This window comes from Phalacrocorax aristotelis, chromosome 21 (genome assembly GCF_949628215.1).
Source record: "Phalacrocorax aristotelis chromosome 21, bGulAri2.1, whole genome shotgun sequence".
NCBI classification, from domain to species: domain Eukaryota; kingdom Metazoa; phylum Chordata; class Aves; order Suliformes; family Phalacrocoracidae; genus Phalacrocorax; species Phalacrocorax aristotelis.
The window spans coordinates 814,153-837,473 of NC_134296.1; the positions used below are offsets into that span (position 1 = coordinate 814,153).

General features: G+C 53.9%; 2 protein-coding genes, 2 long non-coding RNA genes and 2 other non-coding genes across 7 annotated transcripts in view; 1 reads left to right on the top strand and 5 right to left on the bottom strand.

The window, feature by feature from the left end:
• LOC142067377 (voltage-dependent L-type calcium channel subunit alpha-1S-like) overlaps positions 1-23,321 on the bottom strand; it is a 49,963-nt gene that overhangs the window by 9,735 nt on the left and 16,907 nt on the right. The gene's annotated exons all lie outside the window — the stretch shown is intronic.
• On the bottom strand, positions 44-4,926 carry LOC142067359 (uncharacterized). Of its 2 annotated transcripts, XR_012664002.1 has the most exons (4): positions 4,443-4,924; positions 3,799-3,906; positions 2,519-2,714; positions 44-1,649 (listed from the first exon to the last, which is right to left on the bottom strand). It is a non-coding gene; the product is annotated as an uncharacterized LOC142067359 (long non-coding RNA). The 2 variants fall into 2 exon arrangements; XR_012664001.1 differs by having other exon boundaries at positions 44-2,714; positions 4,443-4,926.
• Positions 1,494-1,578, bottom strand: LOC142067414 (small nucleolar RNA SNORD45). Its single transcript, XR_012664027.1, has one exon. It is a non-coding gene; the product is annotated as a small nucleolar RNA SNORD45 (small nucleolar RNA).
• On the bottom strand, positions 3,565-3,647 carry LOC142067432 (small nucleolar RNA SNORD45). The gene has a single exon (XR_012664044.1). It is a non-coding gene; the product is annotated as a small nucleolar RNA SNORD45 (small nucleolar RNA).
• LOC142067360 (uncharacterized) lies at positions 4,929-6,529 on the top strand. The gene is made up of 2 exons (XR_012664003.1): positions 4,929-5,621; positions 6,157-6,529. It is a non-coding gene; the product is annotated as an uncharacterized LOC142067360 (long non-coding RNA).
• Positions 13,519-22,641, bottom strand: LOC142067271 (uncharacterized). The gene is made up of 13 exons (XM_075115769.1): positions 22,500-22,641; positions 22,306-22,309; positions 22,011-22,117; positions 21,684-21,768; positions 20,872-20,939; positions 20,227-20,288; positions 20,020-20,060; positions 19,670-19,763; positions 18,997-19,081; positions 18,312-18,424; positions 17,558-17,725; positions 17,108-17,197; positions 13,519-16,440 (listed from the first exon to the last, which is right to left on the bottom strand). The coding sequence occupies exons 1-13, from the start codon at positions 22,639-22,641 to the stop codon at positions 16,309-16,311; spliced, it is 1,191 nt and encodes a 396-aa protein (XP_074971870.1). The 3' UTR covers positions 13,519-16,308.

Sequence of the window (23,321 nt, forward strand, 5' to 3'; positions counted from 1 at the left end):
GCCAGTCACACAGGCTCTCGACACCCGTTCGACAGAAACTTGGCAACAGCCTGGGTGCCGGGAAGGTGCTAGGCCAAATTGTTCCCTCCGCTCCTGCGGCCCCACTACCGGGACAGTGAGGGAGGAGCTCCGAAGCCTGGGAGCCCCGAAGAGCTGGCCCAAGGCTTGCTGCTCGACCCACAACCCGGGCCTGCCATCTGCCCGGCTGCCGCAGTGTCACCGAAATCAGGAACAAAACTCCGTAACATCAATGTAGTGATATCCTGAAGAAAATGGTCGTTTTGGAATTCTCCGCTGAGCCACAAGAACGAACTACGTGAGCTTGGCAAAACAGAATTTGATGGCCAGAGTCGGGAACTGAGAGATAGAGAAGCACTTGTTTTACCACTATTTCCTTGAGGAGAGCTAAGAGACTGATCAAAGCAAACATCCCACCTCAGAAGCCGCAGAGAACTGGGCAATAAAGTGTATAGTTAAGGAGAAGAACTGGTTCTTCCCCCAGAGGGTGGTGGAGCCCCGGAACAGGCTCCCCAGGGAGGCCGCCACGGCACCAAGCCTGGCGATATTCAAGCAGCACTTGAACAACGCCCTCAGAGGCACGGTGTGAATTTGGGCTTGTCCTGTGCAGGGACGGGAGCTGGACTTGACGGTCCTTGTGGGTCTCTTCCAGCTCAGGACATTCTACGAGAATAGACGCAAACTGCACAGTGAGGAAAAATCGAGGTCTGAGTAGCGAATACAAAGATTTCTGAGGTAGCACTGACGTGAGCCAGTTCGCTCCTGGGACACAATGTCTTATGAACACAACAGTGCTGGTCTTGGGCCCCAGCTGGCTTTATGTTTTTTCTCCTAGCTCATGTCACCTGTAAAAACAGTAGTTGAGAATTTATTATAAAGAGCATAATAGAAGAAACAGCTGAAATGAAGGAATATTCTCGGGCCAACCCTGAAAAACGCTAACAACTTTAACTTTCCGTCCCTACAGTCAGCTGGAATCTTACAGTCGCCAGCTAAAATTCAAGTCTTACAAAAATGCAAAATGGAACCTACAAGCCCAACACACAAATATATTATCTACCTTTTTTTTCCCCCCTCAAAAAACAAGTCTGAACACGTGACTGTTGACTGTGATCAAAGGAAGATGTGACATGACCCTTCAAACATTCTGGATGCGTAGGTGGGACTAAACCGTGTTTGTGAATTAAGAATATGCATGCTCATTAAGACAGGCGGGTTACATTTACCACCAAACCTCTACATCAGCATTTGCCAACACTGTTCAGCTTTGAGTACCCAGAGCTGCGATCAGTTAACGTGAGAGCACCTCCTAGTAACATCCAAGTATTAAACTAACAACTATACCTCCCTAGCGCGTAAACGGAAGGAAGCTCAAATCGCGCCCCCTTCTCCTTACGCTGCCTTAGAACGTGACAGGCATTTGATTCCAGGTTGAAAAAGCGCCACGGTCACAGTCTAAGGAAACTGGAGTTTCCCAGGTCTCAGAGTAATTCTAGAGCTAAAGTGGTGACAGACATCACCTTTACATCAGATAATACATGCCAACACTCATCACTGACCCGAGAAGGCCACCTCCTCCTGTCCTGCCCAAGGGTTTGAAATCCAACACACTTTCTTCCCAAAATGGGACGCTACAAATAAATAAGATAACACCGTTAAGGCATTACTTGAGATGGGACTAGAAACACATTACGCGAGCAACCAAGCACTTGTCTGGAAGCACTGGAGCCTTTCGGGTACTGTTTTTCACCACAGTTTACTCGAGAAGAAATATAACAGGCAGAACAGATGCTGAGAAATTTCAGCTACCCTGGAGATAGCTGTGGTGAACAATAAGATTGAGACTAAGTGCTGCTTCTCAGCGGGAAAGTACCCACCAAATAAATACAGTGCTCAGACTGGTATAATTTGTGAGTGATACGGAGGCAAAAAAAAAAAAGCAGACGTGAGGAACATAAGACCCGACTACAACCTTTCTTTTGTGTAGTACTGAAGTGTAAACACACTACACACAAAAACTATAGGTATTACGTGAACGTACAGGTCATGTCGTCATTACACAATTACTTTAATACTCACTAATATTATTTCTGTCCGTACCAGTACCTATAAAATCCAAACCTTTACTCATCCTCTGGCCGTACGCATCTTTCACCTCAACATACACCAAGAAGCATTCGTAAACTCCAAACGTGACTACCTACAAATTCCAGTAAAGCCTGCAGCTAGGACATATTTAGAGAAGACTGTGCAAAATTCGTGAAGAATACAGACAACATCACCAGTCAAGCAACTGAAAAAGCACGACGTTCCCAAATTCGACAACTTCTTGAGAAGAGGAACCGTAAACCTTTGCCCGCTGCATTATGTTTTTTTTCCTCAGTAACACACCAAAATAGTTTTTGCCGTTGGTATCCAACAGCACCTGGTTCCTAAGCCCGCAATCATCACAATCACTGACTCAAAGGCGCTGTCTCAACAACTACCCTGTTACCTTTACCTGGACGTGCTGAGGGTCGACAGAAGACGAGGATCAGGACCTGCGCCGGCACTTATTCCACCACATTCGCGCTGTCAGGGTTTGAGGAATGCCAGAACTTCGTCCATCTCCATTCGGTGCAGCCATCCCACGAGATCCACTGCTGTCTGCCCCAGGAAACACTGCCTGCCCTCAAAGACTCCAACAGACTGCGTCCCTAAGCGGGGCATTATTTTAGTCCTTCATCAGATAAGCGCAGCATCAAACCAGAGCAAGGAAAATGCCTTAGTTAACCCTTACAAAGCCTGCAGGGCATCACATGCTTCCCAACCCATCAACCACTCGGGATGTGCGAACCACGCACGGACACGACCTGCAGTACACACGCCTGTACATACGCACGCGCACGCCTACGCTACTACACTTCCCTCCTCCCCTCTATTTTCTGCTCTAAAAGTACCAAGCTCAATGCCAAGGTAAACATGTGCAAGTAGTAAGGCACCAATTCACTCTAGATCAGCGGCTATTACCTTAGCGCCCAGACAAACGCTCAAATCCCCACAAGTCTCAAAAGTAACAACTCTAACATTTAACGAAACTTACCGGCAAGGGCCAAAGCTGCCACCACCAGCAGCTGCACTAGGAAGGCAATTCTCATACGCGCGTATATCTATCTCCCCTTCCTCTATTGTTTACCTCTGCTACCCGTAAGCATTACTTTCTCGATGCAGCACTTTAAGCCACGTCTTTTCCGCACGGCAACAACAATCGTAAGCAATAGTGCCTCCAGCTGCCTTGCGGGCACTAAACACGACTGCCAGCTTTTCCCCCCTCCAGACATAAGCAGTTATTGACGCTTTCTGCCTCCTGGAACTGCAATGCAATTACTGGGGGCTACGTCTGGTAACCTCTGCCTCCGCCTGATGCTGCTAGTTGCCGTGTTCATCAACCCAAAGAACAACAGGGCAGTGCTGCGCCCACATTCAGGACAGTGGCCTTCAAGGGAGACACGTGGAAATACAGCTGCAGCCTCCTTGCAGACAGAGAAGCAACAAGTACTTTGTTCCCAGGTCTCAGAGTAATTCTAGAGCTAAACTGACCGTCTTCAGGTTTATACTCAGATAATACATGCCAAGACCCACCACGGACCATGGGGAACTAACCTTTGTACGTCACGGGGGATGGCAGGGCAAGAGAGGAGCAGCTGGGGAGCTCGCACCCACACCCTAACACTCAACATGGGAATAAGGGTTGTCACACCTAAAAAAAGCACAGCTGTGCTGAAGTTAGCTCATACTCACACAACTGCCTTTCAGTGTCCCACACAAAGCTGCAGAGGCCAAGCGTTTCTCCAGAAGTAACGTGCTCAGGGCATCAGGTTTTCTTAGTGCGCCCTTTCATGGCATGACCTTTAAAAAGCACCAATAAAACATAAGTTCAGGTTCAAAAGGAGCTTTAAGATCATCAAGTCCAACCGTTAACCGAGCACTGCCAAGGCCACCACTTAAACCACGTCCCCAAGCACCGCATCTACAGGTCTTTTAAATACCCCAGGGATGGCGACTCCCCCACCTCTCTGGGCAGCCTCTTCCAATGCCTGACCGCTCTTGCGGTAAAGACGTTTCTCCTATTATCCAATCGAAACCTCCCCTGGCACAACTTGAGGCCATTTCCTCTCGTCCTATCGCTTGTAACCTGGGAAAGAGGGCTACCCCCCCTCACTACAGCCCCCTTTTGGGCAGCTGCACAGAGCGATAAGGTCTCTCTTCCTCAGCCTCCTCTTCTCCAGGCTAAGCCCCCCCAGCTCCCTCAGCCACTCCCCAGCACGCTTGCTCTCCAGACCCTTCCCCAGCTCCGTTGCCCTTCTCTGGACACGCTCCAGCACCTCAAGCGCCTTCTCCGCCGGGCACGTTCCAGCCGCTCTGCCCCAAGCCTGGAGCCTTGCCTGGGGTTGGTGTGACCCAAGGGCAGGACCGGGCACTTGCCCTTGTTAAACCTCGTCCAGTTGGCCTCGGCCCGTCGATCCAGCCTGTCCAGGTCCCTCTGCAGAGCCTTCCTGCCCTCGAGCAGATGCCAGCCGGGTGGGTCAGGGCCAGCTCGGAGGGTTTCCAGCCCGGGAGCATTTCGGGCAACGCCGCAGCAGCACGTGCCTGCTCGGAGACGGATCTTCCTCCGCCTGCCCGGACCGCGGGCACGTTCCCGCCCTCCTTCCCGGCCTGCCCGAGCCCTCCCGACGGAGCGAAGGAAAACCCCCGATGAGCCCGAGGCGAACCCCAGCTCGCCGCTGACCAGGGGTCCCCCGGCGCCCGGCCCGACCCAGGCGGGCTCGGCCGCACTGCCCGACCCGGGCCCACCGCAGCGCAGCGCAGCGCAGGGCGCGGAGCGGCCGAGCCGGAGCCCCCGCGCCGGAGCCCCCGCGCCGCCCCAGGGCTCCGGCGCCGCCGCTCCGGCCGGGCCGGGCCGGGCCCCTCCCCGCCGCGCCGCGCCGCGCCGCGCGCAGCACCGACCTCGGCCGCCGCCCGCGCCGGAAGGGCGGAGCGCCCGGCAGGGCCCCGCTAGGGCTGCCGGTGGCGTTCGCCTGACCCGCGCCGGCGCGCTCGGGCGGGACCCGGCGGGCGGGACTCGGCGGCCCGCTGCGCGGAAGGACCCCGCCCGGAAGCGGGCGCGCCGCAGCGGGCGCCGCGGCTCTGGGGAGGGGCTCAGCCCAGGGAAGGGGGGCGACGGCGCTGCCCTCGGAAATGAGCCCTTTCCTTCCTAAGTAACGCTCTTGCTTCGACTGCGCCGTTAGCGGTATCCTGAAGAAGACGGAATTTGGGGAATTTTCCGTAAGCCCTAAGAGTGAACTCCGTGAGCCCGGCACACAGACTTTGGCGGCCGGAGTCGGGAACTGAGAGACAGGGAAGCCCTTGTTCTACGACTCTAGCCTTGAGGAGAGCTGAGACACTGATGGAAGCAAACGTCCCGGCGCAGAAGCCGCTGAGAACGGGGCGATAAAGTGTATAGTCAAGGAGAACAACTGATTGGGATGCTGACAAGAACTAAAGCAAAGTGCCCTGTACGGGAGCTACCCTCGATATAGCAGTAAAAATCAGGCCCATACGCCGGCAACCGCCCCCTGTCTCTAGTAAGCAAGCCCCTTACTCCCTGAGCACGCGCGGTGAATTAAAAGCGAGCTGTACCTTTACATCGAGGCGAGAAAGCAATGAACCAATTATTAGTTGAGGCGTGTGAATATTAGCTGTGACTGACACATTTAACTGTACAAATGCCTTGCAGTTCCTCGGGGTGGGGTGCAGCTTTGTGGGTTACCACCTAGCACCCATCTTTGCACAAAAATTCATCAAATAAAACGACTCCGCCCTGTGTGGAGTTTGGTGTTCTGCACGCCAGGCGGACGAACCCGCCTTTCGGGGTAACGTTAGTTACCAACGCTGGGCTCTGGCAGATGCCATCCGTGCCGGGCGGGAATGCCTTTCTGAGACTCTGAATGAACAAATATGCGTAACGCTGGCTGGCACCGAGCAATGGAAAACAATGCTCTTTTCTGGGCCTGGATTTTGGGTCTGGGGAAGGGGTTGGGGGCATGTTGGGGAGCTTTGGTGTCTTTTTCAATACAGCAAATACTTGTCCAGCATGTCACAGTATTAATCTTCCCGCAGGTAAATAAGACGGCGGTTTACAGCCATGAAGCACTCTCTGAGCCATGTAGACGTCACACCTGGTGACAGGATTTGTACCGTCCAGCACTATATTCGGAGGGTGGGTGACGGAGTCTGTAGTGAAGCAGGGGCGTTTTGGTGTGTAGCTGTACATAATTTCACAGAGGGTTCAGTTGGGAAGGGACTTCTGGAGGTCACCCAGTGCATGCCCCCTGCTCAAGCAGGGCCACCCAGAGCCCACGTCCCAGGCCCATGTCCAGTTGGGTTTTGACTGTCTCCAAGGATGGAGACTCCACAACCTCTCTGGGCAGCCTGTGCCAGTGTTTGACCCACCCTCAGAGTAAAGAATAAAAAACCCAAAACAAACCAGAAAGTATGTTTTCTTGTGTTCGGGTGGGATTTCGTGTGTTTTCATTTGTGCCCATTGCCTCTTGGCCTGTCGGTGGGCACCACTGCAGAGTGCGTGGCTCCCTCTGCTTCCATACCAGGAGTTCCTGTTCATGCACGTTGATGAGATCCCCCTGAGCCTTCAACAGGCTGAACAGTCCCCGCTCTCTCAGCCTCACGCTCCAGACCCTTCATCATCGCCGTGGCCCACCCTTGGACCGTCTCCAGTATGTCCGTGTCCTGGACACGGGGATCACAGCACTGGACGCTGCGCTCCAGGCGCAGCCTCACCAGCGCTGAGCGACTTCCCCAAGAAGTCCGGGAAAGCGCACCCTGCCAGCACTGAAAGAAGGGCCTGTCCAAGTTAAAAAACAAAATCTCACAAAAATCCCTCCTTCTCAGCTGTTCTTGCCGCAAATCTGGTTAAGTGTGTATACGCTGATGGGTTTAAATGTACTGGATTTGAAATAAACAGGATGCTTTAAGTCATTCTTAAGGAAAGGCTACACAGTTTCACTTGAATCATCCTCACTGAACCGTCACTTGCTTAGGAAGCGTGGCCGTGAAAGAGGCCACGCGCTTGGGGCCGACATTCTGTTACTGCTGGGTAGTATCTAAATCCTTAAGACCGACGCGGGCGCAGGCAACCGCAGCGCAGGCCTTGGCGTTGCTGCGCTGGAAGGGCTGTTCAGCTGCCGGGGGCTGTAGCACAGCGAGAACCGCAGTACAGCTGTAACGTACGACAGACACTGCACAACTTACCTGAGATAAAATTTAAATGATGCGGCGAGCAAAGTGAAGAAAAGCAACTGCACCTCGCTGCTTATAAACAGCTTTTTACCAGAACGCAGCAGTGCCCGTCAGAAATAGCATTTTGCTCAGCTAATTTTACCGCAAAAAAACCTTGTGTTGTGAGGTTCTCGTTTCTTGCCCCTGATTGTATTTGGGCTTTTGGGGTAATACCCAAGTTCAGAACAGCGTCTTTATAGAGGAAGATAAGGCAGCTTCCTACAGGTTCTTTCACATGGGGTCAGTTAAAACGGAAACATGTATAGAACGGAATGATCACGTTTCTTTCCTCTCACTATAATAAAATCACGTACCTGTATTTCTCAGGAGCTGTACTTTACATTCATCCGTAAAGAAGCAGCCTTCCCTAAGGTGCAAGAAGACAAGTATCTGCGTCATCAATGCTACAGGTTTCTTTGAGGCGCAGAGATAAACGCCCCGAATGAAAATTTCTGTCTGCTGGACCCAGGTGATTAAGACGGTTAAGCCACAGAGAAGAAGCCCTGTTATGCTGAGCCATGTGAGAACACAAACTACTTTCTGTCCGTACTGACTCATGGGCGTGTGCAAAATATCGGTGATCTGCAAGTAGTAATCCAGGCACCTTCGGCGAGAAAGAACACCTATCCGTGTTGTAATCTAGGAGAATGTTTCTGAAAGGTCTAGAAGCCAGTATCTAGTGGCTTTCAATTTTTTAAAAAGATGCAGGTTTCTCAAGGCCACACAACCACAGCGTTAGCATATTTGTTTTAGCAAGCGGTGGCCCTGTAGGTCACCGTGTGCTGTGACAAGGTGGTCCTGAGGAGACAGAATTGCTTTTTTAAATTTCCCTGAGATTTGTTTATTTGATATCCACCCAAACCCCAGTGTTAGAACAGTGGGACAAATCTGTATCGTCATAAACAATACAGAAACACCTAAAATCCAATTCCTTGTTGCATGCTGAATGCCTTCGCAGACAAAAAAAAAAAAAAAAAAGGAAAAAAAAAGTCTGACTTATGTTCCCTTTTTCGATCACATCAATTTTACAGGGAAGGTGTTTGCCTCTTCTCCCACCAAAAGCCAAAGATTTGAGCGAAAGGGAGTGAGTGGGGAAAGAGCACAACCAACCTCTTTGGAATTCAGAAATGTTTAGAAAACACCAAGTTTGTCAGTGAGAAGGGATGAAGTAAGAGAATGGCCGGGGAGTGCAGAAGTAGTGTTCTATCGTGTATGGAATAAAAACATTTGGAAGGAAAATGGTTTTCTCCACGTCTTTGTAACTGTGTTGAGACGCGCACAAAAATCCTCTTCCGTGAGAGCACAGGGCGCCACAGCAGCCCCATGCGTGCTTGATACATTTCATTAAGCCTTCTGTTTGCCAACATCCTCACGAGATATGATCATCCTTTGAGTCTGAGCAGGCCCCTTGTAAATCCAAACAGAAGAATTGCAAGAATGTTCGCTGATCATTTTTTACAATATTTTAACCAGATCTTTCTACACTTGCTGTCGTGGTTTAGCCGGCAACTCAGCCCCACGCAGTCGCTCGCTCACTCCCCCACCGGTGGGATGGGGGAGAGAATCAGAAGGGTAACGCTCGTGGGTTGAGATAAGAACAGTTTAATAATTGAAATAAAACCAACAACAACAACAAAGCAATGGAAAGGAAAACAACGAGAGGCGCGAAACCCGGGGGGGTGGGGGGACGAACCACCGAAACAAACCACAGGCGACGCAGCCGCTCGCCGCTCGCTGCCCGCCGACCCGACGCCGCGCCTCCCCGAGCCGCAGCTGCCCCCCCCCCCTTAATATACTGGTCATGGTGTCACATGGTATGGAATGAACATGCCATTGGCCAGTCGGGGTCAGCTGCCCTGGGCGTGGCCCCGCCCCGCCCAGCCTCCCGCCGACGCGGCAGAGCGCGGGAAGCTGGAAAGGTCCCCGACCACCACAGGCACCGCAGTGAAGAGAATTAACCCCTTCTCAGCCAGAACCAGCACAGAAGCAAACACGGTTTCGGTATTGCCACCTTCCATTCGTGTACTGTTCCTGGATTCAGCCTTCGCTTAGAAAAAGGACTTGTGACCTAAATGGCAAAGCATTTCCCTCTCCTAACTGGCTTTCCAATCCATTACTTCCTCACAGAGATGCTGTCTGCATCTTCCGTAGACTGCGTTTGGTCTGGTGCCTCAAAGGATGGTAAGAAAAGCCGTATTCAGGACAGAAGTCCATACATTTCGGTGCCCTCTCTCACAGCAGCCGGGAGCAGATGCTCACATAAATTTAAGGAGCGAGGTCACGTTTCAGCATAGCTGTCTCTCTCTGTCAGCCGGCTGTACTGCCCACCTCAGTCAGTGACTCAGCCCTCGTTATAAGGCAACTGCAGTTATGCAGGTCTTATAACTAATTCATTAATTTTCCTAATTTCTACACTCAGATAAGAAAGAACAAAAGAAGGAAAGAAGGTAAGGGAGGGAGGAAACGAGGATGGGAGCAAGGGGGAGACGAAGGAGAAGAGAGAAAGAGACAAAAAAGAGAGAAACCCTCATCGTTGGTAAGCCCTCTTAGTCAGGAACACAAAATCTTGAGAGCGGATTATGCAACTAAATGGCTGAAATTCCACCTGTAATGGCCTTCTGCTAAGCTTTGTCTCTCCTAAGTCGTCAGCCTTTAAGTTCTCTACTTGCATTGCAGTACCGCAAAGTCCTCGTAGAGTTAACAATAGCCAGCACCCTTTCTACCTTAATAATATGCTGCTTTTAATTCCCCACAGCCACCTGTTTTCCCTAGCCTCCACTCCACACACCCTCACTCTTCACCATTGGTGATCCGGAGGAAACTGCTGCTGCTTCTGGAGTGATTTAGCAACCCTTGACACAGGAAGTCGGGTCTTTGCCCTTGCAATTGACTCTCCAGCCATACCTGGAAAGGCAATACATGATGTCACTTCAGGAGTTAGAGAATGATTGAAATGGTTATAAAACCAAACTTGGTTAGTCTTTGAGAGCCCTGCGTGAAGAAAGCTGGGCACGAAAGAGATGGATCAATGACAATTCTGATGAGCTCGGTCTAGGGAGCTGTGGGAAGGGGAAGGAAACAAAGGGAGAGCTATGGGAGGGGAGGGGAATTTAGGGAGTTGGAGCAGGTGCTGGGAGCCAGGACTCCTCAGTTCTCCTTTCAGCTCTAGGACTGTGGTAAACTTTGCCAGATACAGTTCCTTACCCATTGTTCCCCACCTCTGTCAATAAGGATGTGGGCCAAAAGGCAAAGAGAGTTCCTAGAGGATGCCAGTACCTATTTCACCAGCCCTGCAAGGCCGGGGCACGTGCATGCCACAGACAATCCGGCAAACCCCAGCTCAATAGTCCAAAGGTCAGAAGTCAGGGACAGAGTTGCTGCAGGAAAGAAATTTAGCAATAGCATGGAGATTGTGCTTATGGTTGCCATAGGACTTGAGCTGGGATTTGCGTATGAGTAAAGGCTGTAAAAAACCCAAGAGCCACATTTACAGTAACATACAAGACTGAGTTTATAATTAAAAGAGAGTTACCTATGGGCGTTGTGAATGGAGTTTTTTAGATGACTTAAAGAATCACCGTCAAAGGTATTAGCAAAATTGGTTTTAAGAAGATATTGTGAAAGTGCGACTTCACAAAGTTCGATGGCAAGTTCACTCTATTAATTACTGCATGGAAGAAACATATAAAGGAAACATGAGTTACACTGGAGTTAAAATGATTCACAGAGAGACCATGGATGCAAAAGGGCAAGGAAGACCCTCCCATTGAGTCATGAGGTTCAGAGCAGAACCCCTTGCTGGCTAAACTCCTGATGGAGCTTAGGTGTGGCCTAGGTCCAACCTTAGTCTCAGACTTGGACAACGTTTTATGTCTAAGGGATTGTACATGCAAAGTTTACGTAACGTTTCATTAGCATCAATTCAACACACAATCAAAGTTACCAGGACAAAATCAAAGTCATCATACTACAAGGTTTTGTGTGATATCAGCTGCTTTCCAAATCTCTGCCCTTGGTGAAAGGTCTCTCTGCCTTGAGCGGCAACCCTGAGAGGTGTCCCAGCTCAAGGGGAGATCACCACCACACATCCACGCTGCCTAACCAGGAGAGCTCAAAGGTGGCTCACTTAGGCTGTCATATTTATGGGATAAAGTGGTTGGCTCGTAGCCAAATCGCGTGCGATGGACAAGGTATGCGTGAGACTCCTTGTACCCACAGCTTTCTTCCTGATAAATGATAAATGATCCTTAGGCAAGGCACCTGCTCTTGATGTGTCAATCACGTGATGGGTGTTCCAAGCTCATATGCACTGATGCCCTACGGTGGCAGTCTGCTGCTTCGTGGGTTTTTAGAGAACAGATTGAAACTAGAGGAGTTTGTGGGCCCGGCTACGGCTCAGGCCTTTACCTTCTCCGCAGCCTGCACCAAACCACCACTGTTGCATTAATAGTAGGAGTCTGAGGAGTGGCAAGGTTCAGACAGGACCCCCTTGCTTTCTAAAATCCTCCTCCGAGAGGAGTCTAGGTGCGGCTAGGTCCAGTCTTAGTCTCAGACGGTTTATTTTCTAAGGGTTGTAGAAGCAACCACTCATCAGAGTATTTGTTGTCAGTAACTAATCTGGCAGATGCCCGGCCTGCTCACGTTCAGTGAGAACCATCACGGCTAGATCAATGAATAGTGCGATTTATTAAAGCGACAGATACACAGGTTCTTTGGGTCACCGGTGATAAGATTGCTGGTTACAAGACGCACATAAATACCGAGGATATGAGTACACTGCTGGGCTACAAGTATGCTAAACAAATATGAAGCAACTCTACTATGAAGCAAAGCAACTCTAATACGTTAGAGATTTAAAGTGACTCTGTAGAGGTTTCCAATCTTACCCAAAGGCATCCCACCGCGGGGTAAGAGAAGCTCAGCCCATCGACTGGTCCCAGAAGTCAGAGTGGTACGCGATGGTATCTTCCCTGACACCCTCTTTCTCTTCACAAATTTCATACTATTCTTTATCTTTCAGGTGGAGCTTGAGTGACTCTAGTCATACATCCCTTTATTATGGCTGGCGTAAAATTTCCTCGCTTTGCTTTTAAAGATGTAGGCTAGAAAAATTCAAAGCGCGTGCCCAGTGAGGGGTGGCCGCACCTTAGAGGCGGGTAACTTTTGGGATGGAGGTGTGTTTTGGTATTAGAATGATATTATAGTGAGCAAAGTTCACCAAAAGGACAGCATTTAGTCAAAAGCATGACGGACCGTTGGCCCAGGGTCGCAAATGTGCAGCGTACCAGCTCCATGGTACCTGGAGTTCCCGTTTATCACAGAGCCCGGCCGCGATGCCCCCACACCGCTCCACCCTCCGGACAACTCCTCTCAGAGTCAGTACGCCAAGTTCTCCTGGCATTGCTGACATCTAAGGTTACCAGGGAACTTTCATGGAACGGCTTCCTCGCATGTCAGCTGCATTTCACCCTGAAAGCTTCTTCAGCGCTGTACCTTTTCTAAAAACATAAGCTCAGCGTCTAAGTCACCTCCAGCGATTATTCCACACACCACCAGTCTGGTCAAGGGGTCGAGCACATCCGTCACAATGGGTTAGGACCAGCCTTAGGTTGACTCTGTTGATGCAATTCATAATTTTCCTATGATTTGAGGGTAGGTTTGCTATAGGGGCCATTTCTGGGTAATCGCAAGAAATGAGGCCACCCCAGGCTGCTCTAAATGAGGGTTTGGCTACACATGCATCGATTTTAGGGTACCATAGTTACCAAATCTTGAGCCGGTCACCAGCTCGGTGTTTGAGGTTAGGGATACTTCATGGATCAAAGGCTGTAGTTACCTCGTATGGATGTTGTAGTTTAACACCAGTAGGCTGCTAAGTTGCTTGATCTCTCTGCCCTGGAGGGATGGGGAAGAGGCTTGGAAGAGTAAGAGTGAGAAAACTTGTGCGTTGAGATAAAGACAGCATAACAGGTAAGGCAAAAGCTGTGCTCACAGGCAAAGCAAAACAAGGAATTAATACACTACTTCCCCTTAGCCACTTCCAGGAAAGCAGGGCTCCCAAGGCCTGGCCCTGGGAGCCCCGAAGAGCTGGCCCAAGGCTTATTGCTCGCCCCACAACCCGCCCTGCAGTCTGCCCGGCTGCCATGGCGTGACCGAAATCGGGAATAAAACTCCGTAACACCAATGTAGTATGAAGAAGCGGGCATTCTTTATTACGGTGCCAGACGCACAGGGGATAATTCCTCCTAGTGTGCATACCGCAAGGCGTGATAGACAAAGCTTAGATTGCTCGGTTATATACATATGCATTAGCTTTCCTGGAACTAATTCTAACACTTGCTTCCTAATTACCCGTGCGTTTTAAGTCCCTCAGAAGCCCCTCAAGAGGTATCGGGTGGTCCCTAGTGCTTTGCTGAAGGGGTGTTTTTTCTGTCCTTTCCATGAACTCTGAGTCCTTCTTCCACATATGGTCGTGAGTTGGCCCATCAAGTAATCTTGTCACAGTGTGTGGCAAGGTGTGTCGGTTTCACCGGGTGTTGTGACTCTTATCTAGATGGAGATGTCCATAGTTCCTTCTGTCTTGGTTTCGACTGGCGCCAGCTGCTAGGTCGTTTGCATCCCCGTCATGCTCGCAGAGATTACGTCCTTGAGTGCATTCTTGCCTAGAGGCCCCTCACAATATCAACCTCTGATATTCAGTTCACAATAACCTTTGTGCCTGACTGCTCAGGTGCCGATTCAGATCGGTGGTGGCAAGAATGATCCTCCAGCCTTCCTGCCTGTGCATCCTGAGCGTGAACCCTCTCTGCTTCTTCCCCAGCCTCAGCCACAACAGCCTCTGCTCCTCATCTCTCAACAACATATTCAAGACCACCTGTATCTCCTTCCACTCTGGGTCATGATTCTCCACAACAGTTTCCAATACCTTCGCCACCTTTGCCGCATCTTCCCCATACATTAGAGCCATCTCCTTCCAAGCCCATCAGCCTGCTACTGAGAAGGGTACTTCAACCCGCACCCACCCTCCTGTCCGACCCACGGCCTGCCTTAAGGGTGCTTGTAGCACTGCCCCCCGTCTCCTAGTTCTTCCTGCTACAGCACTGAAATTCCAGCCCCCCTTCACTTTCTATTACTAGCGATAGAACGAGGGGAGATGGCTTCACGCTGCATCAGGGGAGGTTTAGATCGGATATTAGGAACTACTTCTTTACTGCAAGAGCGGTCAGGCATTGGAACAGGCTGCTCAGAGAGGTGGTGGAGTCACCATCCCTGGAGGTATTTAAAAGACGTGCAGATGTGGCCCTTCAGGGCATGGTTTAGGAGACATGGTGGTGTTGGGTCGGAGCTTGGACTTAATGATCCTAGAGGTCTTTTCCAACCTTAGTGATTCTGTGATTCAGCACCACCATTTACACCCCCATATCCACTTGTCCAACTTCCCTGTTTCCACACTGATCGTTACCTCCCTGTAGACTTCCCTGTCCCGGAGCCACTAATCATCCTACATCATCTTCCTCTTCCACCAGCTCCTTGTATTTTACACCTCCTTTTACCAGTACTACATGCAGAACAACATCATTTGGGTGGTTTGTCCCAACATTGTTCTAAGGCCAAAACATTTGCATCCTTAGTAATCGATCCGCGATCTTTTCCCCTTTTCCAACCGCTGCTCTGCAACGTGAAAAACAAACCCACGTATGGGATCTCATCCCATTTTCCTTCTCTTTTGCAAAACATCATCGACTGCACTATGGTATTATTGCATTATAATATATATTATTTTAATATAGTAGTATTATAGTATTATATTTCAAAGTACAGATCGGCGACCAATGATTACAATATTCAGTTAACTGCTTCCTTGTGAGGGGATCGAACCCACCCCCACCCCCCTTCCAATGCTTCAGTCAACGCCCTAGAGGTGACTTCTTTAAGACCTTGCCTTTAGACGATTCCCCACCCATATTAAATGTGACTTCCAAAACAACTATCTGATCCGAACATGCAAAAATAAATCCATATTCTGATAACCACGCCAAAATTCAGAGACCAGTCAAGACAAGTAGCCAAACTGGGGACTCAAACCCCATTCAGTGGGACTCTAACCCGCTTGGTCAACTTCGGGGACTCGAAGCCCTTTCCAAACCAGGCAGGGGACTCGGACCCCCCCAACAAGAAAACATCCTTGGCAAAGTTCTTTTTCTCTTAATAACTGACCAAAACAACTATTACAAGCACCGGTACTTAAAACCAAATTATAACTACAATTTCCAATTAAACAACCTTTCCCCTCCTGCGCGGGCAGCCCTTTGGCTGGTACGTGAGGCATTCACGCCAGCAAGCGCCTCATTCCTTGACCTCTCGCCGGGCCTCGAACCCAGCGGCGGGACTCGAACCCGGGGCCCTGGCTGGCGCTCCGGGCGCGCCCGTAGCAACGTGCTCGTCCGTCGGCACGCGGCCGCAGCGGGGCGGGGCCAGAGAAGGGGCGCTGCGGTGGTTGGCGGGGGGCCCTGCCTGTCCCCGCCTGGCGGGCGCCATTGGCTGAGAAGCCGGGAAGAGGGTGGGCGGGCGCCTGGGGGAGCTCCTGCAGAGCCCGCGCGGGCCGGCGCGCGGGGCCAGTCGCCCTCTTGTGAACTGAAGCCGGGCCCTTCGGCCTGCCCTGGGCTGGGGCCACTTGCGGAGCCCCCGGGGGCGGCGGGAGGAGCGCTGACAGGCTGGGCCTCCCCTCTCTAGATTCAGTCTTGGGAATGCTTCCTATCTTCCTCGTTTTTAAGAAAAAAATGGCATAGAAGTTGTAACATTTTCCACACGCTCCCGAATTCCCCTCCCGCAGTGTGGAACGTCTTGAGCACCCCACTTTGGAGACAAATCTTCTACAGTTCTACAGCCATCTCAATTGCCACATCTTTTAGATTTATTTGTTCTTCCTCCCCTTCTTCTTCTTTCTCATGTTTGACTTTTTTTTTCTCTCTGGTTTCACCTGGGGCTTTCCGGTTGCGCCATCTTCCCATGAACCTGCACTCGATAAATGCAGGTGTACGCTGGGTTTCCCCAGTTGCTCTTCACAAGAAGTTTGATAGACGGAAAGGCTCTGGGAAGCGGCGCGTTCTGTGAAGAAGAGTGGGAAAAGGAAACGGGGGTGTTAAGAGCGGCAGTGCAATCACCCCGTCTTTGCATGCCGGCCCGGCTGGGGCTCGGTCTCCCTTCCCTCTGCCCCTTCCCGCTGCTGCTTGCTCTGTGCTGACAGGGAGGCCGGGGAGGCGCTCCTGCGCGTGGGGCACCTGGTGTGCAACCCCGCCGAGCTCCCGCTGCCTGCTGTGCCTGCTCTCCCCCTGGCAGGCGTGAGAGCGCCGCGGGAGAAGGGGCGTGCTATGGTGGGAGGAGAGGACACTGTCCAGCCTGCCAGCAGGCCGCAGCATGGAGCGACGGTGCTGCCCGACGCCTCTCGCCACCAGGCCGCCCTGTTTCTCCACGGCACAAAGACGCTGCTTGCGTGGAGTGGGCGCACGTGCAGCTGCCTCTGCTGAAGGCACCGGGCGCAGCCAGGGATCTCTCGGGACTCGTGCTCCTACGGGCCTGACCCTGCCCTTGCTACCCTCTTGCTACCACCACTGCGTGCTACTCAGCCCTCCCAAGCCCGCAGGTCTCTCTCTCATGACGGTGGCCTGGGCCCCTCTGCCCAGGGAGAAAAGAAAGCATGCGTGCCCTTCCTCCATGGACTTGCAGGCAAACCTGCTGTGCTCCCTGGCATCTCGTCCCCGTGCGTGGAGCGTACCTTCAGAGGGAAGGTCTGAATAGCCTCTTTTGCCACGTTGTACGTGAACGTCCCAAGGAGAGTTTCCTCTTCTCCGTCCGCATCCACTCCCTCAGGGGCAAAGCACAAGGAGAGCCGCTCAGACTCATCCCGACAGAGAGGCAAGGTACGCGCTGGCTCAGCCCTGTTATCCACCCACCCTCTCCTGGGGCTCGAGCAGCAGCCTAGCACCGGGTATGGTGGAGCTCAGTCTCCGCTTTGAGATTTGGTCAAGAACCCAGAGGTGCTTGGCCAGAACAAACCTTAAGAGGGATGAAACCTCTCGAGCCCCTGAAGCGTCCCGCGAGGGCACTGCAGTGCTCGCGAGAGATCAGGACACAAACCCCAGAAGATGCACAAAAGCAAGCAGGGCCCTGTCCTGGCTTTGCCCCAGGGCCAGATGCCCGCCAGAAGCGCCCAGCAGGGACTTACAAAGACAACGACGTCTCTGGGGGCGCTGAGGACGGTCCCAGATGGAGACACATCTTTGGAGATGTGCTGCACAGTGACGGCAGTCAGATGGACTCGTGCTGGCAACCTGATGACCACCTGGCCCTGATGCCCTTGGAAAGGCCAGCAGTTTCCTGGGGAAACATCCGCCTGCAACCAGAACGCGACAGCAATGAAGTGTGAGAGAGCACTGGGGCCAACACCACTGCCCATGTAGCTCGAAGCATAGGCGCCAGCATGTCTGTGGGGCCTATTTCAGCTTGAAAATGAGGCGCCTGTGAGGAACTGGACAGAAGTAGGAGGCCCCCTGCCCTGCCTGACAAAGGGGGTCTCAGTATTAGGGAGCAGAGGAGAAGAGTGGTTACGAAAGCATCGTAGTCAGGCCCGCGCAGAAACACGTCCCTGCCCAGCGGCTCTGCAGGGCACCCGCCACCTTCCGCCCACAAAAAGGCACAGTTAGGGGTGAGTGTGGAACCAGGGTCGCCAGGGAGGAAGGCTTTCACCCAGCTGTGGCAGAGGACTGTGGGCAAGATGCAGCAGTTCACCTCTGTTCACCTCGCCAGGGGAACCACGGATCTCTAGCAAGCCCAGCCCTGTGTGAGAGCTTTGGTGTCCGGAACCTGAGCAGCACGGTGGGCTTGACCAGTACCACTGGCCTGAGGGGAGAGCCCCTGAGGTCAGTCCCCAACTTCTCAGGAAGGAAGGACACCTTCCCTGAAGATTTCTGCTACGATACCTGCAAAATAGTCTCAGGAGGCTTGGCAGCGCGGAAGAACCATAAAACCCTGCAGCCCCAATTCTCTTGGCAGTCGTAGGTCTCGGAAGTTCTCTGCCTGTCAATGGTGGCACCTGTAAGGAAGGGAGAGCAGATGACTGCTAGAGGCCGCAGACTAGAAGGGAGCTGGTGCTCAGGCAGTATTTGTGACGCCGCCGTCCAGCTCCACGTCTGTCAGTCCTGTCCTCATCACCACGCTGGGGGCGGGGGGGTGCCCAGCTGCACAGAGCAATGACGGCAGCCCCATCCCTGGTGAGTGCTTCTCTCACAGCACCACGAGGAGAAGGTCTGAGGGCTCTGGGAGCCTGCAGGCGCCCACGAGCATGACAGCAGACCAAAGCTGAGGGCTTGGAGCATGAGCAGCAAAGGACAGCCCAGCCATTCCCTTTGCAAATGCAGCGCAGAGGAGCAGAGCCCCTCCATCAGCACAGGAAGACGTGCGGGGGCAGCGCCAGGGGCACCTGTGCGGAGACCAAGGGCTTGACTGGGAGGGAGTCTGAGCGACCCACTCTGCCACAGCCTTGCTCTTGGACCCCGTGAAGGATTTAAGCTGCCCCATTCTGGAGAGTGGCGCCTGGAGCACGGGCTCCTTTGGGGAGTGCTACAGGCAAGCGCAGGGCAAGGACTGGGCTGCTTGTGTCCATACCAGAGCTTTCCAGGGCCCAGTCAGACATCTCGACGTAGGCACCCAAAGCCTTCTTGGACGCTGCCTGGTTCAATTCCTGAGCTTCCTGGGAATGCCAGAAATCAACACAGAAAAGGACCACATCAGCAGGCAGTGCAGCGTGGCTCCTAGTGCCCGCAGAGGCAAAGGGTCAGTGTCAGGAAGGCAAGGCAAGGCAAGCCTTGTCCACAGAGCTGCAAGACACTCTGCTGCTGGCGTGAGCCGTGAGGACTAGGAAGATTATCTGTGGCCATGGCCATGGCCATGACCCCAAGGTGTGCTGATGTGGGTCCCCACACCACCGTCCACACCCTCTGTGCTCTCCAAGTCAGGAGGGGGAGAGGCTCAGGCCCTGTAAGCCATGGCTGGCACTGTACGTGTGCCTGGGTCCCACCACCGCCTCAGGAGCCTGCTCAGAGGAGCCAGAGGCACCAGCGCACCTAGGAAAGGCTCTCAGGAGTCCTCTGCTGCCTGAAGCGGCCTCATTTTGCTGGGGCTGGAGAGGGGCCTGTGCAGTGCAGAAGCTCACCCAGCAAGCTGCTGGGGCAAAGGCTGGGTTGCTGCAGTCAGCAGTCTGACCCCACCAAGAACCCTGAAGAAAATGTTCTCAGGGATTCTGCCCAGCCAAGCCTCCCTCCCCAAAATGCAGGATCACCTTCAAACTGCGGATCTGTGCCCTCAGCCGAGCCACCTCCTCCAGCAGAAAGCGTGTCTTTTGGGTTTCCTCCGCCACCAAAACGGGCAAGTTCCTGCACGACAGGAAAGCCGATCTGGTCAGAGAGCGGCCCATTGCCTCTGGGGAGCGTCTGAGCTCAGCAAGAGGAGAGAGAGACACGTGTGCTTTCCCTGCTTTGCCAGTGCTTCCCTTCCGCACCAGGCTGAGCAAAAGGCAAAGGCAGGAGGGAAGTACGGGAGCCCTGGCTGTTAGGAAAGTGAGTGCAGGTAGCACGAGGTCGGCTGACGCTTCTGCACAGAACCAGTTCCAGCTCAGGAAACCTCTCTTACCACAGCATCTTCAGGTTTGCCGACGACACACGTGTCAGCTCCTGGGAGGGAAAAATGCTCCGTTAGAGCATCTGCTACCAGAGTTGCCGCGGCTTCCCAGGAGAGGCTTCCCTAGGAAGGCACAAGCTGCCGCTTCTTTGGGTCAGCCTGCGTGGCAGCAGCACAGCCTGTGATTCCTCCAGCCACTGCCAGCAACGAGTCACTGACCTCTATCAGTCCCTTTGCCTGCGTTGTCCACACCGGCAGCAAGGTCGCGCAGTAAGCACCAGCTGCAATTCACATCACCGAGAGACGGTTATTTTAGCGGAGTTGCTAGCCATCCCCCTGCAGCTGCGTTGTCGCCTGCCTGGTGCCCTGGGGCTGGGCAGCAGGTGAGCTGAGGAGGTGGGGAACGTGGGGTGCAGAGAGAGGACGCGCCTCTGACCGGGAGCCATCAGCCCAGGCTTGAGGGGACTGCGTAGCCGTGGCCTTCAGGTGTGCTCGGTGCCCCAGAGCTACTCCCCATTTCCCCTCACTGCTTCGGTGAGCACCGAGGCTGGGCTGCATGGGCTAGGAGAGGTACCTCTCCATGGGTCCCCCTGCACGGCCCCTCCCGTCTGGGAATCCCCAGCTCAGGCTTGGAAAGAGCTACGCCCTTCTCTCACAGACTTGCAGACTAAGCAAGCCATTTGGCCCAGTGGCCAGAGCAGCAGCACGGCTGGGAGGCTACCAGTCTTACCGGTAGTCCAAACGCCAGTGCCAGTCAAGGACCTCCTCAGGACGCACCCGCACCACGGGCGTTTCACACATACTGGCCCAAAAGGAAAGCTGGCATCCAGCACAGCCAGGCTGTGTTTGCTCATGAAAACTCACCCAGAGCCACTGGGAGCCACAGGAAGAAGACTTTCAGGAACCTCTTGCTCTGCGGGCCCATCTTTTGCCTAGAAGAGAGTCCTTTGGGTGTCAGTACTGCAAGTCTTGGGCAAACCCCCTCACCCGTGGATTTCCCTCCTCAGGCCCTAAAGCCATTGCTTTGCACGCCTGCTACTGACAGAGAGCTGACAGATTGGCGCCCAGCACGAACACGATTTCTGTCCACACCATTCAACGCTGCCGGCAGATCTTCCCCAAACGAAGGGCTCCAGGAGCACCTTCCGAAAGGGAATGAAAATCATGCAGGGAAGTAGAGGGGTTGAGCAAATGAGGACTGCTTTTCAGTAGTCCTTCTGGTGTGGACCTTGCTCTCTCTCTTTGGCTGAGAGAGCAGGCCTGTTCTCACTTGCAGTCACACAGATTGCTCTTAGGGGTGTTTCTCCACACAGCTGGGAAGCGCAGGGGCCTTGTCTGGCTTTCCTTCCAGACCTGTGTGGTCTCTTGCCAGAGCTGGGGAAGACCCTTGCCCTGCGGAGGCTTGGCTGTGCTCCTGAGCTTCTGGCTACACGGCGGTTTGTCCTACTACATCTCCGGGAGGGTTCTGGGGCTCCGGCAAACGCCTGGGAGTGGGGCTGCCAAGGGGCTTTGCTCTTGGCTCTCCCCGAGAACGGGCACTGCACAAACTTTGGCGCACGAGCAGGAGCCCCGCGCTGCTGGGTGGGGAACACCCTCTGCTCTCCCCCTTGCTTGGGGGAAGGGACATTCCCCTTCTCCCCCCGCCCCCCACCACAGCAGAAACAGGTAGTACGTACCTGGCAAAGATGCGTGTGCTCAGCAGATGTCTCCACAGGGAGACAAGGGCACCTGCCGGATGCCAAGCCAGGCTGAGGACCGCCCCTGGGCAAAAAAGCCAGAGAAAAGTTAGGCCTGTCTCTTGAGGTCTCTTCTCTAGGATGCCCAGCCACACGTGTTTGAGCTCCCTGCGGGAAGGCGGGCACCCAGTCCTACGCACTCCCTCCCTCCCTGGGGCAGCCTGCACTTCTCCTGCCTCTCGTGACATTTGGCCAGAGCTCTGGCACAGCGCAGCTCTCCAAGTTCACCCCAGGGGACTTCACAGCAAGCAGCAGTGCTGAGCTTACTTGCAATTCCTGTGGCCTTGTTGCGCCACTTGGCAGGCCCTTGCGTGGCAGAGCAGGGAGCTGAGGTAGAAGGGACCATCACCAGCTCCACCTCCACGCATAGGTTCCTGTGGGAGGAAAAAGACAAATGCTGGTTGCCCACCATCCCCACACCACGGGAGCCGAGGCGGGCAGGAGCAGCCTGAGCAGAGGCCCTTGACAGAGGACGGGCTGTCCCAGCAGCAGCGAGAGAGGGCAGCACAGCCGGGCTACTTCCAGGCCCTCGTCCCTCTCCTTTCCCCATCCTTTGCTTTACAGGCCTGCAGTGGGAGAAGAGGAAGCAAGCTGGCTGCAGCAGTCCCCCGCCTCGGGACGCCCACCCGGCAGCACAGCCCTATTCTGAGCCCGTCACTCCCTGCTCCCTGGCACCAACTGCCCCTTCGCAGACACCTCTCGGTGACTGTCTGGGGAGAGGGCACAGGCTGCTGTCCCCCATCGTGGGCCACCCACCTCCTCCCTGGTCACTGGCGTTCTCCCGACCCCTCTCCTCCCCACACAGCTGCCCCACCTCAGCCACGCTGGACCCCGCCTCAGCATCCCAAGGCGGAGCAGCGTCAGGTCCCAGGGGCTTGGCCTCCCTGTGCAGCAACATCTGCCTGTGCAGCAAAATCTCCCTGCGCAGCAGGGCTGGGCTCTGGACCCTGCAGCATGAGGCTACCCCCTCCCCAAAGGCCCCTGCTGCACACTGGATTTTGGCCGGGAGGGAGAGCCAGGCTTTCAGCCAAGACCCATCCCCGCAGGAGGGGGGCTTTGCAAGCCACGGGGCTCCTCTTCAGAAAACCTCTGTCGGCATCCCCATGCTGCTCCACACCCCAGTGACCATGTTAGGCCATGTCCTTGCTACCCCCCCAAACCTGACGCCCCAGGCAGGAGCAGCCCACTTCGTACCCGCTGGCCTGGCAGCAGCTCGGCCCCGCTGCCTCCCCTGCCAGCTCTTGTCTGGCATTAATCCCAACGGAGCCTTTGGAGGCCCCTTGGTGTCTTCCCTGGGGGGCCTTTCTCCTCGCCATCTCTGGGCCAAGGCAGGCTCCCCGCTCAGCTCTTCCCCCTCAGCCCCAGCAAGCGTGGCCTGCCCAGGCAAAACCAGCTCCAGTAGCAGCCACGTGCCTGCCGCCTCTCAGCAGGAGCGCACCTGCCCGGGCAACAGCCACACACATCTGTGGGCTCCTGCCCCACGCGCCACAGGGCTGTGCGGGTGGCCAGCTCTGAGCTCACAGTGGTGGCTCTGACGTCACACTGGGGCTCCCCAGGGCTGAGCCGGGAGGGGCAGAG